At 36.2% G+C, this 20,695-nt stretch overlaps 1 protein-coding gene across 2 annotated transcripts in view; it reads left to right on the forward strand.

Moving 5' to 3' along the window:
- Positions 1-20,695, forward strand: part of CSMD3 (CUB and Sushi multiple domains 3) — a 715,473-nt gene that overhangs the window by 595,119 nt on the left and 99,659 nt on the right. For both annotated transcript variants that reach the window (XM_009890359.1, XM_009890360.1), the window contains 5 exons: positions 3,179-3,297; positions 5,873-5,942; positions 7,632-7,748; positions 13,224-13,433; positions 17,239-17,427. In XM_009890359.1, the coding sequence (XP_009888661.1) occupies positions 3,179-3,297; positions 5,873-5,942; positions 7,632-7,748; positions 13,224-13,433; positions 17,239-17,427 (705 nt within the window). The remainder of the gene's footprint in view (positions 1-3,178; positions 3,298-5,872; positions 5,943-7,631; positions 7,749-13,223; positions 13,434-17,238; positions 17,428-20,695) is intronic.

The following is a 20,695-nucleotide window of genomic DNA, read 5'->3' on the forward strand; positions in this document are numbered from 1 at the left end:
CCCTCTTCCAGTTTAAAGCCATTGCCCCTTGTCTTGTCACTACATGCCCTAGTCAAAAGTCCTTCCCCAGCTCTCCTGTAGGCCCCCTTTAGGTACTGGAAGGCAGCAATAAGATCTCCCCGGAGCCTTCTCTTCTCCAGGCTGAACAGCCCCAGCTCTCTCAGCCTCTCCTTGTAGGAGAGGTGCTCCAGCCCTTGGATCATCCTCGTGGCCCTCCACTGGACATGCTCCAGCAGGTCCATATCCTTCTTATGTTGAGGAGTCCAGAGCTGGATGCAGTATTTCAGGTGGGGTCTCACAAGAGTGGAGTAGAGGGGAATAATCACCTCCCTTGACCTGCTGGCCACGCTTCTTTTGATGCAGGCCAGTATGCAGTTGGCCTTACAGTAATAACTTTGAAAAATCAAAAGGGTTATTACTTTAAGACTTGTGTAGACTCAGAGTGCATTATTTAAAATTTCATTCATAGTTTTTAATATTTAGATCCATAGGAGCTATTGGAGAAGGGCAAACCAGCATCAGATAGCTTCTTTTTCTTTATGTAGAATTCTTCTTATCTAAAAATTAGAAGATACTGAAAATATGTATTCAATGAATGCCTATGTTAAAGTCTCTTTTCTTTCTAGTGCCATTGCTCATGAAAGTTTAAAAATCTAACACATTAAACTGAGATAATCGTATAATGTGGTTCAAGGAACTAGTCATGCACCACAAATGAGTCAATAATGAACAGAGGGCAGTTTATGAATACATTCATGATTTCACCTGAATTACTATCATGACGCTTTAAAGACACAAGTTCTCTGAACTAGCCCTCAGCTGGGAAGGCAGTAAAGCTGTGTCAGTTTGTTGAAAGACATTGCAGACATTCAAACAGTATTTTTTTCCAATCATTATTTTATTAATTGAAGTGAGACCGCGGTAGGATGAATACCTGTGATCTGGTTTGAACTGTTAAGATACGTCCTCTGAGAAAGGCATTTAAATGAACTCATTTCACTTTGCATGGGCTGAATATTCACATAGTAAGGTTTTGCATTTCAACTAAAGGTTCAGTAATTGGAAGATGAAAACTACTAGCTCTTTCCTTAACTGTTCAAAATAGATTATAAGCACTCGTCTGTGTAAGCCAAGTACCGCTGTCCATTTGTAATTTATACATGAGCTGGATCCCCATCTGGATCTCTAAATTATAAAAAGTAGATCTAGGCCTGTCAGCCATATTCAAAATGGATTCTTTGATGTTATTTTTGTTTGTAGTTTGAGAAGAGAAAATAAGAATTTGAAGATAAAAATAATCTCTTCTGTAGAAATTGGTTGTAAAATACTCACAACATTTTGTGCATGGCAAATTGTGCATCATTATGGGATCAGTAAGTGTGTGATCAATACATACAAAAGCATTATTGTCATAGAGAAAGGAACATTACACCCTCTTTGTGAACCTGCAGAGGATACCCCTGAAATAAATACTAACTTTTTTAAAGTAGCAGCATTCCTTTCCACACAAAATGATGCCAGCCAGTATTGACTAGAAGAATACCTTGTTGCTAAATTGAGTAACTTCCTCAATACCAAAATAAAAAATAAAAAAAAAAACAAAAAACAAAACAACCAGAAACATAAAGTTAACAGTGACTGAAAGTAATGAGCACAACTGCTCAGTTTGTGGACCTGTATCAGTTATTTCTGATTCCCACTAACAGATAGCTGCAGTGAAAAAAATGTTTTAACCTGTCATTACTTTTCTTAGCCGTGAAAATACGGGCTGCAAAGGCATTAAGGATGGTGTTTTTTTTCTTTTTCCAATTTAGGATTGAATTATATTTTACAGACAGAAGTTTATATTGTTATGGTCCTGAGTCTTAGTTGTATGAGCAGACTATAGATTCCAATGATTTTAGTTCAAACAAATTTTTCTTTTAATATTGTTTCATATAAAATCTCATGTGCTCAATACATTTTTAAAAACAAGAATTACAAACTAGCCTATCCATTTAATACCTACTTTCTAAATGCCAGAGATGCTTTTCTTTTTTTGTCATTTTTACAATACAATGCTATTGTAAAATTATGGCAGTGAAAACTATTATTGATGCACAAGACATGCCTCATAGAGAAAAATAATGTGAATGCTTTATAAATTCTTTAGAATTTTTATTAGCTTTCAGCTTTCATACAGTATAAAAATAGATCATTGTAAGACTCTTCAAAGAGTAATTTTTACTAAATGAGATTCTTAAAGGAATTGATCAGTTATGTTAGTAAGTTTTTAAACATGAAGAGGTTGATAATATATTGAAGTAATGCCATTGTTGAACCCGACAACATTTCCCTATTACCCTGTGTCTTGATGTTTAGTTCCTTAACAGTCCTGGCTTCACAACTAGTTAGAGTGCAATTTTTACAGTAGGCAAAGAGAGTAAAACTGAGCAGCTTATACTTAATGCAATGCATATTTGGATATTCCTGGATATTCCTGGGTAGATACAGTGAAGAAGAATTTATTTATTTCTCTTTTTGATGACCGCCCCAAAAAAAAAGCATACGGTCTTTTAGCAAACTTGATTCTATTCCAATAGAAAAGACACTTAGATATGTGATTAAAAATAGTAGATTAGGTGAAATTTGATGTAAATATTTACTCTGTGTGTGTGTACTTGAATGGAACAATGGAGTCAGACTTGTGAAGGACTGAATGCAGGTGAGCAGTTATACTTTGCACTGTTTTTCCTGTGTTTTGCACTTGGTGTGATATTGGCCAGCATCCCCTGGAACTGATTCTGCAAAAGGAAAGGGGGGGTGCTCCCAGTTAGAATTAGGTAGGCTGTAATTAGGGGTGAGACTAGAGGTGAAAATGAATGAGCCTGAGGCAGGAGATAGTGGAAATTTAGAGGAAACTTTGAGCTAAGACTGCAGATTGTTAGGAATTGTTTGTTGCCACCCTGGTTATTTCCTTCCTTTTCCTTTACTCAGGGAAGAAGTGTTTTCTCCTTATGTAACAGTTAATCCAATATAATATGTCACTTGCTTGTCCACAGACAACTGCTGGTACGCAAGAGCTTCCTAAAACATATCAGTACAGTGTGCCTGTGTACAGCGTACAGAGAAGTTCCATGTGAATCTAAAAACAGATTTGGTGTTCCTTAGAATGTCTAAACTTCACAATTTTTCACAGCTATAGGTTTGGACTCTTGTCCTGAACCACAGACCCCAAGCAATGGGATCAAAGTTGGAGACAGATACATGGTTGGAGACGTGGTGTCTTTCCAGTGTGATCAGGGTTATTCTCTTCAGGTGAGCCAAGTTTCCAATTTCAAATGGTGCCTTTTAGTTCTTTAACATGGTTATGTTTGAGTCTGCCAATATGAAATGGACACTGAACTCTTCAGGAATCGTGAACACATGATAAGCTTTCAGGACTGGTAGGCTTTTCGGCCAAATGTTAAATCAGCAATTATCCAAATTTTCCATCAGAAGTGTATGGCTCTGTGCTTCCTCTGCATTTCTGATTATAGGCTGTTATCTGTTATTGATGGCGTCTTTGGTATGCATAGCTGAGCTATGCAGTGCTGGCAAATCAAGTTAAACCACTTGATGAGCAATTATCAATAGTTCTCTATGTACAGGAGGAGAAAGAAAGTAAGTGAACAGGGGGAATAAGAAGAAACAAAGGGAAAGGAAATAATTGTTTTTCTCAGTAAATCAGATAGTGTCGGTTACTTTATTTCAGTAACTTCTTTGGTTTCTTTTTATCCAAAAAGGTTTTCAAATTTGGGTGTATTTTGACAAGTAAGTTTGCTATGGTCTTGCATTTGCAAAAGGTATAACTAGGGGCAATGCAGTGATTGTAATCTGCCTCTTTCAGTTACTTAGCATATATAACCAGTAGGACTCTGTCTGTCTCCAGGAAAGTTCTTGACAATATTTTAAAGAATTTGTACAGTTACACTGTAGAACCAAATCCAAACCAGTATTATTTCCACTTGAGATGATCCTGGAAAGGACTAAGGTTCCAACTGACAGGTTACTATGTTTAACAACAGTGTTTCTTTGTGACTGCAGACTCCGCAGTCTCCACTTTATCTAACTCTCTGAGAGCACAAAAAGAAAGAAAACAATCACATTATCTATGCACAGCAAAAAGAACAGTCTTAAAAGTAGAAAATATTTTGTACATAACACCACATGATTAACTACTAATAGAGTTATTGATACCTTTGAAGTAAAATATCAAAAGGATAACTTACCTGCCTTTCTTCATTAACGTCAATCTGGTCTGTAACACATGTTGATGAGTGTCAGACTAACTAACTGATGTCTTAAAAGTGTTAATAATGTCAAAAAGTTATTTTGCATAATTCTGTGAGGATCTAAATACTGGGGTCATGTTTACTTCACCAAAAATAAAAGTTGAATTACTATTTTGGACTAAAAATATTTTTTTTTAAATGCTGCAGTTTATGTATTATGATAAACTTGTTTGCTTCCAGATCTCAACTGCCATTTGAATTTGGGACTTGTATCCCAGTCTCTCCTTCAAGACAGAGTTTCTATTAATTTCTGCAGCCTTCTAGCATTTCAGGAATAACTAAAATGTTCTGTGGTTGCAGCTGTGACAATGACTATTGAAGTTTACTTCTTACGTTGCCTGATTGTGTCTGGTCATTGTTGGGAAGAACCTGTTAATCATTTTTGTCTTCTTTGTTTTAATTTCATGCTTAAATACAAACGTGCTAACAGACAAGACACAGTAAACGACTGAAACATAGAAAATACAAAGAACAGAGGAACATAGACTGTGCAAACACACATGTAAAATCTCTTCCCTCCATATTGTTTTTCCTAGCTTATACAGTATGACTTTTCTTTTTTGTTTCTTCTAGCAATAGGCACATATGCCTACTTGTACTATGGAGAAAGTGTGTTTATTTTTCTTCTAGGAGAGAAAAAGAATGGGTTGCAAACTGATGAATAAACTATTCACAGTTACCCTGGATGTTTTAGAGATACTTGGTTCCCTCAAATGCTACAGGCTTTGAATTGACAAGGAGATTTAACATGAAAAACTAACTTTTCTCTTCACATGAAGGTTGAACAAACAGGCTAAAAGCTACTGAATTTTTTCAACTAGGTCATCTTAAAGTATATACAATATGGTTTTGCAAGATATCCCAAGTGCAGTTTTCTCTTAAGATTTTTCATTTTTGGTTGCTGTCTCTGGAAGACAATTGCAATTACATGGGGCTGATGAACAACACAGAGGGTCACTCTGGTGGGTCTTGGAACTTGTCTGTAACAGATTGCCTTGAAATCATAGCACCTCATCTGCTGAAAAGGGGCATATGTTGTAAAGAGGTTCCTTAAATATCTCAGCTTTTGGCAACTTAAATCAACTATTTCTGGGGTGAGGGTAAGGATTGCATCTATAATAGATGTTATGAATTTAAGATGTAAATTCAGTACTGTATAATGTATATAGTTCATATCTTTCATCATGTTCCACAAATGATGCAAATCAGTACTATGTAAACATTGTTTCAATTAGACCTTTAGTTTCTAGACCCTTGGTTTATACTAAAGCTGGTATTACAGAATTCAGCTGGACACTGTTATACTGTTAGAAATAATATTAAGGGCATAGACACAATTCTTTAGTGGGCTAACAATCACATAGTTAAAATTACAGTCTTCTCTGTTATATTGAAGGTATGATACAATTCATAGTGTACAGTATAAATGTTATGTCTTATTGTTTTTATATATTTTGACGATGTTGTAAATTATAAATTATTTTTGCTGAGATACTAATGATGTGCCATATATTCTATATTTTTTATTACATTAATAAGCAAATATTGTGTCATTTTAGGGACACTCACATATCACCTGTATGCCTGGACCAGTAAGAAGATGGAATTATCCGATTCCAATATGTTTAGGTATGATCAGCATACATAAGCTTTCTTAAATATGCCAGAATGAAAAAGTCAGAGAACTCAACAATAAGACATATGTATAGAGCAAAGAACAGGGAGAACCAGAAGAACATAATTAAAAGTGAAAATGGTCAAATTAAGCTGAAGATTTTCAAAGTATACTTCACATTTATTTTCATAAAGCTTTTCTGAAATGTCCAATCAGAATAAGAAAGAATTAAATATGTTCTAGTCAGAATCTATCATCAATTCACTATCAGTGATGAGACTTCCAGAGATGCTTGCAAACATAGTTCATTTATTTATGAATCATTTCCACAGCAGTGATGACTACTATAGAAATTACTAAAGCAGAAATAGCATTACATTTTCATCTCTAGTAAGTTCAACATAAGGGGTGTCTGCCCAATTTAAGAAGATATATTATTTTTCAAACTAAACTATATACATGACCATATAAGTATTGCTGGAAGAAGCACTGGAATCCTGCCAGGAGTCCAAATGAAACATCTGAAATGCATTTAAATACATTATCCTTATATGATAAATAAATGTGAGGTATGTAAAAATCTATTTGCACTCTCTTTCACTGAACAGAAATGCCTTTTTGCTTGGGCTCCCTAACAGTAAAAGTCATCTGTATTTCTAATCTTGAATGTATGGAAAGTAGGATACTGCAGATCTCATTAAAGATTTTGTACTTTGCTTTTCTTCAGGACAGATTATATATCCTCTTGAGCTGCCTCTCATAATCCTGTTCTTAATCCTGTGAGGTGTTAAAAACCTCCTATGAGGTACCAAGCTCCTTCAGCTTAGAATTTATAAATATTCAACAAGATTCAGATATTTGTAAGAATTTTTTCAGGAGTTAGTCTTCAGTTTCTATCATTATGCATTAATTCATGTCTAGGAAGTCTGATACAATAGTTGCACTGCTCTATGGTAAATTCTGAAGAGAAGGGTGCTGTGCTGAAATTTTAGGGAGAGTTATTTATTTTTTTTTCCCTTCTTTTTTGCAAGTAATGAATTTTAATTGTGTTTCAAAGGATGTAGCAAATGTTAATTGGACAAAACTGTTAAACAAAATTGTATTTACCATAACTAACATTTCAAATCTAATATTGACATATAAGTTACTCTATTCACTGATGTCATGCCTCAAAAAAATCAAAATTAAGCTCAAATATGGAAATATGTGTGTGTATATTTTCTATGCATGTTTAATTTATCTCATTTTTAGAACAGCAGGATGCAAATGCAGTTTTGAAAAGGTTTCTTGAAATGCTTTGAGTACAGAATCTTTTAAAAATACATTATTATATTATTCAGATGCTTCTTTTCAAACTACTGTGGAATTTTGTCAATGTTGCTATGAGCTAATGCGTGCTGCTTGCCTGTTCACAAGGGTGGCTCACGTGGAGTGCAGAATAAATTTCTATTCTCTTTTCAGGTGCATGTGTCCCCCAGATTAAAACCTAGCTAATTCAGAGTATGTTTAAAGCATCTACTTGTAAATTGCTTTGTTAGCAATTTAGTGGTATTAGTGGTATTTAGTGGTAAAGGAATCTTTGTGTGTTTTTTGAAATATAAATCTTGTTATTATTATGCTATTAATGTTGGAAGGATCTTCAATGTTCTGGATTAATTTTTAGGTCATTCTCCTCTGAAAAATGTCTTTGCTTTTTTTTGCAGCACAATGTGGTGGTGGCATGTCAGACTTCAGCGGAGTGATCCTCAGCCCTGGGTTTCCTGGCAATTATCCTAGCAGTTTGGATTGCACATGGACAATAAAGCTGCCTATTGGTTTTGGTATGTGTCCTTTCATGGATTAAATTTTTGGGGGGTTTTATGGATTCAAAACACAGAACATAGATTTTAAAATATTGTGAATATCCTGGAAAAAAAAAAAAAAATCTAGTTTATTTAAAGCAGTTATCAAAGCCTTAAAAGAAAGATATAGAATAGAAAAGTTACAAGGTTTTTGGTTTTTCATTTAACATATACTACAATTTTCTGATAAAGACAAAGTTGTTTAATTAGAATTAAGTACAATTTCCTAACTTAATGGGCTTGATTTCTCTTTGTGAGGTCATAAACCCAACAGAAATAAATAGCTGTCACAAATATTTTAAACCAAGTCACTGTCAATTCAGAAGAAGTTAAAGCTACATTTGAGCTCCTTATTTTATTTTTAAGCCTCTCTGCATTGAATTTTTTTTTTTTTTTGTATTAGCATTTTGTAGAAATAACATCAATACTTTAATTCTGCTACTACTTGAATTTTAGGCAGCTTAATGTGACAGCTTCTGTGTTTCATCATGAGTCTAGAATCTTCAGATCCTGCTAATGCAAATCCTGCTAATTTCCCAGTTCATGTATAGGAAAAGTAAATGTTCTTTTTTCTAGAAGAAGATTAAGACCTCACAGATTGAAACGTGCTTGATGGTTTTTACCATTTCTAAACAGGATAAAATTAAAACTGAATTGAAAATTATAGTAAAATCTCATTGTAAAAATGAAAAAAATGACATTTGAAAAAGTGATGACTAAAACTGGTTTTAGTGATGCTGTGGTTCAGTGGAGGCACATACACTCTTCTGAGAAGAAAATACAAACTCAAAACCACCATCATGGGAACATTCTATAGGCTTTCACATGTTTAAGTGTTTCTGGCAACATTTTTTCCCAGTTAGAAGTTATGGATCATAAGTTTTTCCACTTTATGTTAGCTAATGGTGTAATATAAACCAATAACACTCTGTTGATTTCAGTCAACTTACAAGATTACGTTATATGATTTGTTGCTATTGTTTCTGAGATTTATGGTTAGATTTTATATAGAAATATATGAAATACTCATTCAAGAGAGTTGTCTAAACTGCAAAAAGCCATAGGAAAAAAAACAAGCAGAACTTTGAGACAAACAGAGGAAGGTGCTACAGGCTGAGCAAGGGATCAATACTTTGGAAGATTGATATGGTTCAGGAACTTGTAGTGAAAGACAGTAGAGGACGGAGAGCAGAATGACGGGAAAAAATATGTTAGAGCTGGTTTTGTATTGAACGAAGTTGATGAAAGAAAATTGACAGTAAGATAGCATGAGTTAGCAATTATTAATGACAGCTTAAACTTTGGACAAGTGTTTGGTTCACAGGATCAAATAAAAGGCCAAGCCTACAAATATCATGGATAGAAAAAAAACAAAGTTTGGATATAAATGGATTCTCTGTGTAGGAAATATTTGGAAGGCTAGAAAAGTCAAAGAATGACCCTTATAAGCAGAAGCTTTCTTATCACATATAACTGTCTTCAGATAAAGAGAGACAGAAATGATCAAGGTATCAGTAATTTAATTATGCGCCAACCTTTTTCCTGTGGCATATAAAATGTTACATGCTTCAGAAAACCATTCATAAACTTTACATGGTATCTGGGGAGAAAGCTCTAAAAGCCAGTGACAAACTCTGTTTAGCTATTACAGTTTAGGAGTTAGAAAATTATTCATGACTTTTCAATAATTAATCTGACATTATATCTTTTCCTTTCAGTTTTATATAAAATCATGTTGATTATCTTTGCCAGAAACACTAGTGGGACTCAATCATCTTCTTAATGAAAGTACTCTATTATCATTCCATAGTTGTACTAACTCCAGACAAAGTACAAATTCTACTTTGTTTTAACTTACATAAAAAAATGTATAAACAGGAAAATGTTTTAAAAGCCCTGTAACGTCTCAGCTGCTGAGAATTTTCTTGTCCTGCCACGTAATCATTGTAATACATCACCTGGTTAGGAGAGAGAATTTGCTAATGGGTAGTAAGCTAACTCCCTGTTCCTTACTGAATCAATTAATCAGAAATTTCTCTCAGCATATGCCACAGTGTGTGTATGAGAATTAAATAACCGAACTGCTTGTTTAGTGGGAGAGGTACTGATGAATGATGGTTAGATAATATTATTTAAATTTTTTTGTGACTCAAAAATAATATATATGTTAACTGATGTAAGGAGTGCAGCCACCTCTTCCAGCCACTCCAGCCCAGGACCCTCCTGCCCAGCTACTGCAGCCCAGCCTGGTGCCCAGGGATATAAAGTCTCTGCCCAGGCTGAGGGACATGGCTGCCACTTTCCCATTTGCAGATTCAAATAGTAATGAAGCTGAGTGCAGACACACACACGCATAGAGGATATTAACGTGGCTGGTCACACGGACTGCTATAGAGAAGGTGCTGCCTTCAACAGAACCTACATACAGGACTCATATAAAACACAAGCACAGCCAGCCAAGTCCCTCCTTTTCTTGGGTTAGCAGAGACAGAATGTCACTAGTGCAGTCACACACACAACACTCTCTAGGTTCAGAAGCACACACACATTTGTGGATCCCTTGAGTGTCTGCCTGGCAACCCTGTCTGGATCTTGGGACTCTTATCTGCTTCATGCGTGCCCTACTCGCTGGCGGGTCCAGCTTGATGCTCACTGCAAACAGTGTTCACACACTCGTTCGTCACACATTCGCATTCCCATTCACAAGTCCTCCTGGGTGTATCAACGTAGACTTCTGCCTGCCCAATATCTGGGCATGGACCCAAGACCTTCCTACTCACCAGCTAGTCCAGCTTGAATTTTGTTAACAGATGAGACATGCGTGCACCCACACACACTGAGACTGGGGACTCCCAAGCTGCCAGCAGCAGGCACATGGGTTGTGTCAAACCGTCCCACTCCAGCTGCCACCACTGAGCTCCTGTGATGAAACAGGAAAAAGGACTTCACTGAGAGGTTCAACTTAACAATTTATTTGGACTTCACTCACAGGTCCAATACGTCACTAGTGCAAGTTCTATGTGTACAGTAGCGATTAGACTATTACAGTTTAAAAGAAATTAGAGGAATACACTACTGCAACCTACAAATGATCCTGACAAGTAACAGTGCAAACCACAAACACGCTAGATATTAATACCTTAAAAGAGTGCACCAATCACAAGCTTAATAACATGCCATATACCATACGTATGTTTCTTAGTCACCTACCCTCTCTCCTAGGTAAGGTCACTCAATCCCTGGGAAGTTACCATGTACAGCATCCTGGACAGGGCGGGGAACGAATCTCCTACAGGCCAGCTGTATCATTGGAAGATTCCCCATTTTTGTCCCCAAACCTTGTGGTTTATATTTCCTGATTCTGTGGGGGTGCAGGATTATGCCTGAGTGGATTACACTATCTGGAATATTTACCTCTGGTGGTGTGATAGCTAAGTCTCTGTTGCCAATTTGTGATGTCTAGTGCTCCAAGTCACGGGAATAGTGGTGGGATGGGACTCAGGGCATTTTGTTTGTTAAAGGCCATTTGGTTTTGGTTCTGCAATCTTGAGACAACCCCAGGCTGAGCCGTTTTGCAGCTCCGTCCAAGTTATCTCTGCATAGACAAAGCAAGGCGGAGATGAAGCTGAGTCAGATGACAACTCCCTACATCTCACCTATTGTGCTCTGAAAGGGGTTTGGCTGGGTGCTCCCATACAGCTCCTCACTCACGGTGGTGTCCCCAATAATTGGTTTTGACAACACACACTGTTCCCGCCCCAGTGGCTGGAAGTTAAAGACCCTCACACTCACTTCAGGCCAGGGGCATCAACACCCCTGCTCTGTCTCCAGTAGCTGGCACCCAGTCCACTCGCACTGGTCCCCCCATTAACTGGCATTTTGGACACAAAACCTGTAGAATCATACAATAGTTTAGGTTGGAAGGGACCTTTAAAATTCATCTAGTCCAACCCCCTCCCCCCCCTGCCATGGGCAGGGACATCTTCAACTAGATCAGGTTTCTCAGAGCCCCTGTACGACCCTCCCCAGATGCAGAGAGCTATGGCCTCTCATGCACTCCAGAAGCTGATGCCACAGGCTAAAGGGCACACATACCCCTCATCTGACTCCAGCAGCTGGCACCAAATTCCACTCACGGTTATAGGTCTCGCCAGAATCTGACACTTAGTCCTTGCAGCACACATGCATATGGGATAGAGGTGAGGTTATACAGAGAGATAGTTAAGAAAAGATCTAATAGGAAGATACAAGATGATAGGACAGACTGCAGATCAGGTGCAGGGCTCAGCCAGACAAACATACTGACCTGCCCTATTCTACAAACAACCAGCCCCTTTTCGGCCTACCTCTGTCTTTGTTCCTCCCTGCTCCCCTTTGCCCTGCTCATGCCCTCAGGGTTTTACATAGGTCTACCAATTCCTGGACTCCTCACAGTATGGGATCCCCCTGGTTTACAGCCTTACCAGTTGCAAAATCCAGGTTGATCATCCTGGAAGTTGTGCCTGTAGTTTCTTGACAGCCAGCAGTGTGACTGGCAAGGTTTGTTTCTTGTCGTTGGCTCAGTTTTTGCTTTGTCAGGTCTGTGTCTTTGTATGTGTTGGTTTCTGATTTCCCCCTTTTCTGCTGGCTTCCCAATTGATATACTGCCTGATCAGATAACCTCACTGGAATAAACATTCTCACATTCTCACTCACTTCTTCAGTTAATGTGACTGACCAGGTTTGGTTCTCATCACTGCCTCCCTCAGGTTTGTGTCCCTGTGTGTTCTTGTGTATGGCTTCCTCCTTTTCTGATTTTCCCTTGCTTCATTGAAAAATGTCCTTGACCAGATACCCTTAAAGGAGCAGACACTCTCCTTCCACATATCTTTACAATATATATATAATCCATATTATATGTGTAATTTTTACTGTGCCTCTTTTTTATATATATATATATAGATATATTCTAATATATATAAGCTGAGAAAGATCAGTTTATGTACAACTGAAAAGCAGTTATCTCTGGGGTACAATTTCATCACTGTTTTTTTCCAGGTGTGGCACACGAAGCACTTTTTCTTTTAATAGAACCGGAAGCTATTTTACACAATTGAAAATGGGAAAAATTTAACTAAAATGAATGTATTCAATGTTCAAAATTGAAATTTGCCCTAAATTCACAAACAACAAATTTGCCAAAAAGTGGCATATAAATAACATACAGTTCAATGCCCTAGATCATGTTAATCTTTCAGTGTTAGCATTTCTTACCTTGCCAGCCTCTCAGAATTAGTAATACATGAGAAGAAAGAATGCTTCAAACCAAATTCCATGGTCTGCATCTGGAAGCGTAACACATGAATTTCCACTGGTTACATTATTTTCTGATATTATCAATATAAAATGTACATACTTTGTTTTCCCTCCTAGTATTGATACTGGTGGTTTTTATTTACTGATAATGTTTTTCAGGTGTCCATTTGCAATTTATGAATTTCTCAACGGAGACTATACATGATTACTTAGAAGTCAGGAGTGGCTCTACAGAAACTAGCACTGTTATTGGGAGACTAAGTGGCCCCCAGCTTCCAGCCTCTCTGTTCAGCACTACTCATGAAACCAGCTTATACTTTCACAGTGATTACTCACAGAACAAACAAGGATTTCATATTGTATATCAAGGTGAGATTTTGACATTCTTATGTGAGAACAAGGTGGTTGTTAAAGGTTATTTCTTATTTTGGCATTCCTAAAAGAGAAACATGAAATAAAAGATTTTGTAGTTTCAATCTAAAGTGTTACACATCAAGATCAAATGGAAGAATGCAGAAAATTAAGGTGTAAAAGGAAAAATAATTGCATATTCTCTTTAAAAGCATTTCAAATGTAGGCAAACAGATAATTTCCCATATCTAAATTTGGTTGGCATATTAATTTTTAATTAATTAATTAATTACATCGCACGACTTAATACAGTAAGCAGGTCTATTGTCTGATCTTTATAAGCATATGGGAATCTCAATTTTGTGTCTTAGGCTCTGGAAGGGGAAGGTCTATATATTGTTTTAGAGTACTGGATCCATGTAGGCTAGTACAGAATAATGCCAAGTCAGAAATCTCCAAATCTATTTTATTTCCTGCTTGGCAATATCGCTGGAAGGTTTTTGGTCTGTTATACTCAAATAGGTCATGCTGAGCTGGTGAAGACTGCAAGATCGTTATTCTATTTATATAATTGCAGATTCATTTAAAAGGGATTAGGTCACCACCGTTCACAAAAAAGGTCAAATGTACATTTTAAACGATACCTGTTTTCATTACATGAAAAATGTCAAAGGATGATTTAAAGAGTTTTTACTTTCAAACAGTCTCTGATTACTCTTTCAGTAGTAACAAGTCCAAATTGACTTGAACTCTATGTAACTTCCTGGAAGTGAGCCACTGTAAAAAGTGCTAGCTTTCAAAGAAGAAGTGAGTTTATGACTTAAATTGCCTGGTAAGATTTTATTCACTTCTCATTTGGAATATGATACAATTTGTAGGAGTAAGGGAACTTTAATATCTACTGTTAAGAGGGCTGTAAAAGGCTTGAGAGCATATACTATTACTACTATTAATAGTAACAGTAATCATTTTGGATATGCTGTTATTTGTCAAAGAATTTAAAAAAAAAAAAAAAAAAGTTCCTGTCTGGTTTTAGCCACATGAGAGAGAACTGTTTCTTTCAAATATATACAATCTGTGATCTTCTGATTTTGAAGATTTTGCATAGCAGATTTGTTCTCAGTTCTGTAATAAGAAGTCAATGTTTCAAATCTTCTTGGAGAAGATCACCAAGATGTGTGATAGGCTTATTTTCGAATCTTACTTGTTTGCTATAATATATTTCATATTCATAGTTCATTATAGAGCATTTTAATTCTTCTGAGAAAAACAAGTAAAATTATAGACAGGTTTATTTCTCCTCTTCCTTAAACATATGAATGTAAAAACAGATAAGCCCTGTTGGATCAGGAAAAAACTCCATCTAGCTCAGTATGGTATTTCTAAATGGCAAAAAGAAATGCTACTTAGCAGCACACAAGTGTAGCTTGTTTCTTTTGTGCTCTCCCAGCATCCACATTTGTTGCCAGGCTCTTAATTCTATTACTGTAGGATTTGATGACATTTTTGCATTTAGCCTTTCCATTGTCTTCATGATTGTTGTGAACTTCAGTCATATTGCCCCCAATCTCTTTCCCAAGAAACCATGTTTAGCCATGTGCTCAGTGATGTTATTCATTATTATAGGCTGTATCATATTACCAGGTATAGAAATCAGACTCACTAATCTGTAATTTTAAGGATCCTCTCTAAAAATAGATGTGATTTACATTAGGAAATCAATACTCCTCTAGATCAGATCTTGAAATGATATGATATATATCTTGGCTCAGCAGCTCTTCTGGGTGAAAGCCATCTGCTTCTGTTCCTTTGCCTTACCTATTTAGTGCAGTACTTTTGTATTTACTTCAAATTGATCTTGTGCCTTAGACCTGCATAATACAAACACTCTATCTTATTTGGAAATCTCTACACCATCTTCAGAATTAAAGATGGATACAAAGAGTTTATTGAATTTTTCTCTCTGTGGCATCCTAATCCATAAAAGTCCCTTTTTTCTCATTTGTCACAAATTGTCCCATCAGTTCCTTAGCTGACTTCTTGCTTCTGATGTTGTCAAATATTTTTTTTATGATCAGCTGAGACATCTTCTGCAACACATTTTTCAAATTATTTTTGCTCTCTTTGTTTTCTACTTAAATTTGACCTGCTATGTTTTGTGACTTTTTGGAAAGGCAGACTTTCATTATTTAAATGCCAACCTTTCCCCTATTGCAACTTCTTTACTTCTTTAACTTTCCTACTTAGTCACACAGGCATTTTTCTGAACAACTTTAGCGTTGTGTTTTGGTTTGGTTTTTTGGTTTTTTTTTTGTTTTTGTTTTTTTTTTTTTTATTCTTAATTGTAGAATATGTTTTTCCTTGTCTTTTAAAGTAGTGTCAATTATCAGATTCCAATCTATATTACCTCATTTTTTTATCATTTCCTTTCCAGAAAATTGAATATCCTTGTGCTGTGTTTATTTGACTTGCTCCCTCCCGGTACAATCAAATTGCATTATGACTGCTGTTATGGAGCAGGTCTCCTGTGAATACTTCTCTAACTAAGGCTTGAGTACCAAGCTGGTTCAGATCTGAAATAACATCTTTTCTTGTGGGCTCTCAAACTGCTTGTTCTAGGGCACAGTTATTTACTGCATTCAAAATTTTGTTTCTTCAAGTCATCCTGGTGAGGTGGATATTTGAGTACTCCATTACTACTACCTGTCATATTTTCGCAGGTTCTCTACTTTTACTTAACATTTCCTGTTCGTTATCATTTTCCTGTTTATACATTTGTAGAAGCAGCTCAGTACTACACTTGTATTTCTGGAGTTTTAATTTCCACCTGTGAGTATTCTATAGTGCACTTTTTTTTTCCTGGTAATATTTTTCTTCTATGGTACTTAATATAATTTCTAAATGACAGTGCTGCTCTCCCACCTGGAAGTCTCTGCCCTCTCAGTCTTGGAAAGGTGGTTGCCTGGCAACACTGCATCCTGCTGCTCTATGCCATGCCTTTCACTCCAGGGCTCCTGGTTGGTTCAAGTATTCTAGATGCCCCTCCCGTGTTTTAGATTCCTATGGTGGTGTGAAAGGGCTTCTTAGTTTGGCCCTTGTTCTGTATGCATCACTCAACATGCAGTGTAGACTACCCTATTCGCTTTTCCTATTTATTGTAATTCTGCTCTTTGTTATTCTCCTGCACTTTTTTTAAAGGTACATTGTCTGTTAACCTCCTCTCTGTCATGGCATCACGTCAGTCTTCTGTACCTGTTAGTTTTTTCCAATGCTTCTAGTATAGATACTCTTGTACCGCCTTTTTAATTTCATTGTCAACAGCTTAGATCCATTTTGACTAGGGTGTACTCAAGGGTCCACTTGGAAACAATTTGTAGTCTTAAAGAGCCTGTCAATAGCTTACCTTTTTGAAGATCTAAGTGGAGAAAACACAAAGTCTAAATTCCTTTCTACTCTCTACGTTTTTTCCCTCATAGACTGTTCCAAAAACCTATAGGGTAGGGCTTTGGGTATTTGTTTGTTTACACACACTCAAAGCATAAAGAACGTAAGATCGTTCAAATCTTTGGTTGTAGTATTATGTTCTCCTTATGAGGTTTGGAATTAGAAATTATTTTTTATACGTATTTCCAGAATTTCTGTGGAAATGTTCCACTGTGCTTCTCCTGGTGTAGGACCAATGATTTTGATTGTCACCATGATGGAACTTAGGACATATGGGATGTCCATGATCTTTTAATTTTATTCTACTGAAAAGCTTTTATTTCAGAAGTGAGATTAAGTTGTATTTTTTTCTCCTGTTATTATTATTTATTTATTTCAGCATATCAACTACAAAGTTGTCCTGACCCTCGACCATTTCGTAACGGTTTTGTTATTGGGAATGACTTTACTGTGGGACAAACTATTTCATTTGAGTGTTTTCCTGGCTACACATTAATTGGAAATTCAGCTCTGACTTGTCTTCATGGCATCAGCCGTAACTGGAATCATCCTCTCCCCAGATGTGAAGGTATGTTCTGGGTGACCTATCAACCCTTCATTATTTGTAAGTCTTCCTAAGGATTGTTAACTGAAATCATTTTAGCTTTTCAATTTATAAAGACCTGTATTTTTATATTGTGGTCTTTGCAGAGGAATTATTCAATTTTACACATGAACATTTTTGCAGAGAAGATTAAATGTTTCATGTAAATATGAAATCTCTGAAAACTTACCCAAGATAACAAGTTTATTTTTGGAAGGTTAGGATTAAGGTCTGGAGTGTGGAGACCTGTGCTGCTTTTTAATCTAGGCGGTGCTACAAAGAAAAAGTTTTGCATTAAATCAAGAAAAAAGGATTGAAACATTGAATTTCCTAACTCTGACCACTTACGTTCGGTTTTATCAATCAGAAAGAAAAATGAAAAGTGGCATAAAGTGCAGTCATTCTCCAATCAATGCTGTGTGAAGTCCTTTCTACGTATTTTTTTTTTTTTTTGTGAATGGGAATTTTTTAAAGATTATATTTTTTAATCTTTTACTTTTTTTTTTTTTTTTTTTACACTGGTATGCTTCCAGCAGGTGAGCAGATTCAAGAAACTGTGGCTGGCATGTAGCTGAAATTTTAAGGAGACAGAATGAATGTATATGATGATTTGTAGAGGTGTTTATCTTATCCCTAGCTATGCTGAAAGGAACCTATACCTAAGCAGCAAGCCAAAGAACGTCAGTCGTCCAGTGTCACCAGCCTGAAACACATAAAGATGGCCATTTTGGTAACACAGAAAACTCTTTAAGAAATATCTGTGCACCACGAGATCTATTTGTGGAACTGAGGACTGAATTTTCTTCGATACGAAATAATTACTTTCTTCTGGAACCTCCAGGTTTGTCACAACTGTGGCAACATTTGTCATAACAGACATCAATGTTAGGTTCCTGGAAAAACACAGACACAATGAAGATACTTCATATTCAAAACTATCATCCCAAAATCCTACACTCCTGCGACCACAAGATCCAAACACGTTTAACAATTAAGATATTGACTGTAAGGTTCTCTATATGCGTAAACATAGGTTTCCACAAAGATGAGATCTCTACAAGGTGTTGAGCACCCACTTTCATATGCCATAAAGACACTCCACAGTTTCAAGAGGGGTACTCAGGACCTGACTGAAAGACCTCACTTCCCTCTATATAGAATGGTAAAAGCTCAGCATTAACAATGAAATACTCAATAACGAGCAAGTTGAAGAGGAATGTTTGAAAAGAAAAAAAAAAAAAAGGAAAAAAAAAAGAAAATAATAAGCTGCCTTCTTTTCTGGATTTTTGCATTGTGTGTTGAATCATCTACATAAATTTAGGTACTTAAATTGGAAGGCTCATTATTCAAAATTCCTTCTAGAGTCAGTGAGCCACAGGCGTTTCTGGGGGATGTGGTAGCTAAATTAAGATGTGTCTGATACTGAATTCAGAAGGAGAAGCCTTATCATATAAAAGAGAGATAATACCAACACTGTCTGTCTTTTGAAAGGAGAAGAAGTTAATTCATCACAATTAAGTTTCAACCCCTATTTTCTGGATCCTGAGGGAATAGTAATGGCTCATGTCTTAACTGCTAAACAGCTTAGCTTTTCCCTATTACTTAGTTCTCACTGTGTCTTCTGTGCCTCAGAATCAAGACAAATAATTTACTGAACAGAGTGATTCTATTTCTTTGAATTGCCTTACTGGAACCCAGAATTTAATTAGTAAATTCTAAGATGCCCAAAATATGTTGCTGTTCTGAGTATCACTTTTGATGACGTTCCCAAACAGTGTCTGGAAGTTGTTTCTACTTAATGTGATATGAAAAGATGCAGATAAAAAAAACAATCCAATTGATAATGGAGATATAACATGTGCTGTGCTGCATGATTAAACACTGCCAACACTACTCAGCTCTCAGCTTAAATTACATGGGGTTTTGTGCAAATATTTACTGTGTTATTTTTAGTAAAGAGTTTCTGACATTTTTATATGCTACTGATGTTTTTGAAATTTGATATTTTTTTCTTTATTGTTGAAGGAAAAAGATAATTAGGTATCTTCTAGTTGTACTTAGTTTAATTTTAGACAAAAGCCTTGTCTTCAAAACCATTAAAATAAAGTGGGTTTTTTTGTATATGTTTAGTGCCAGAAATGTACAGTATGTTTTAAATTTGTGTTTGCTTTAACATCTTTATTCTAAGACAGCATATACTAAGACTCGTTTAATGCCTCAGAATTCTTGAGGCAGACAACTTGAATCAAATAAATGTGGTTCCTGTTTAAACAGTTTTATTCTCTTCTTGCATCCTCATGCACCTAAAATCCCTTTAACTTGTGCTCAGCACTATCTAACATTCTCTGATCCTTCTTAACTCATCTCCCTCACTTTCATCCTTTTGGAATCTGTTCCATCTTCTTTTCCAAGAAATCTCATTGCCTGACGGTCATCAGCCCATGTCTTCACTCCCCTAAGACCCTGCTGAAAAATCAATTCTGTCTGCATTGCTCAAAAACCTTTGAGACTTTGAAGCTAAAAGCTGAAAGAAAGCACTATACCAGCTGTTGAGTCTGAATGGATGAGGTGTGACTATGAAAGTCTCCTTACCCTACAGTTCAGCAACAAAATATGTATAAATCATAACACATGCTTTACCTAAATACAAACAATGCATAATTCCTGTATGTCAAACCTATATTTCAAAAAAAACCTGTTCTCTGGTTACAAGTTCTTAAGCATCTTTTAGGGAATCTGGGTTGCCATTCCATGCCTGTTTGGGGTGAAGGGGGGAGGAAAGCGTGCAAAATAAAGCAAATTCTACCAATTTAGGCTTTTCTCACTTTTCCAGAACTAGGATTCTATATCATAATTTGTCTTCTTTAATAACAGAGTTGTGTCATATTCAACATGCATCTGAAACCTCTGTGGAGAAAATCATACAGTTTGGACTAAAAGTTTTCCTGAAATGCCAAAAGTTGTATGGTCAGTCTTGCACTATATGCTGTCTAAAATTAGTGCGCTTCAACAAGAATTACAGAAAAGACTCTTACTTTGCCAACCAGAATTTATCTCAGGAAATGCAAAATTGCTATTCATACTGTTGCACAAAATATTTCCATTTTCAAATTCCCCACTAATTTTCCCCCACCCATCCTCCATCTACTTAGCATATCTTTTCTCTTACCTGATAACTTTGGTTGGCTACCTTTTTGTGACAATAAATGAAAAGAATTAATGTGTTTCGCTGGTAATTTTTAGCTGGCATTTA

This window comes from Charadrius vociferus, unplaced genomic scaffold (genome assembly GCF_000708025.1).
Source record: "Charadrius vociferus isolate BGI_N301 unplaced genomic scaffold, ASM70802v2 scaffold168, whole genome shotgun sequence".
Taxonomy (NCBI): Eukaryota; Metazoa; Chordata; class Aves; order Charadriiformes; family Charadriidae; genus Charadrius; species Charadrius vociferus.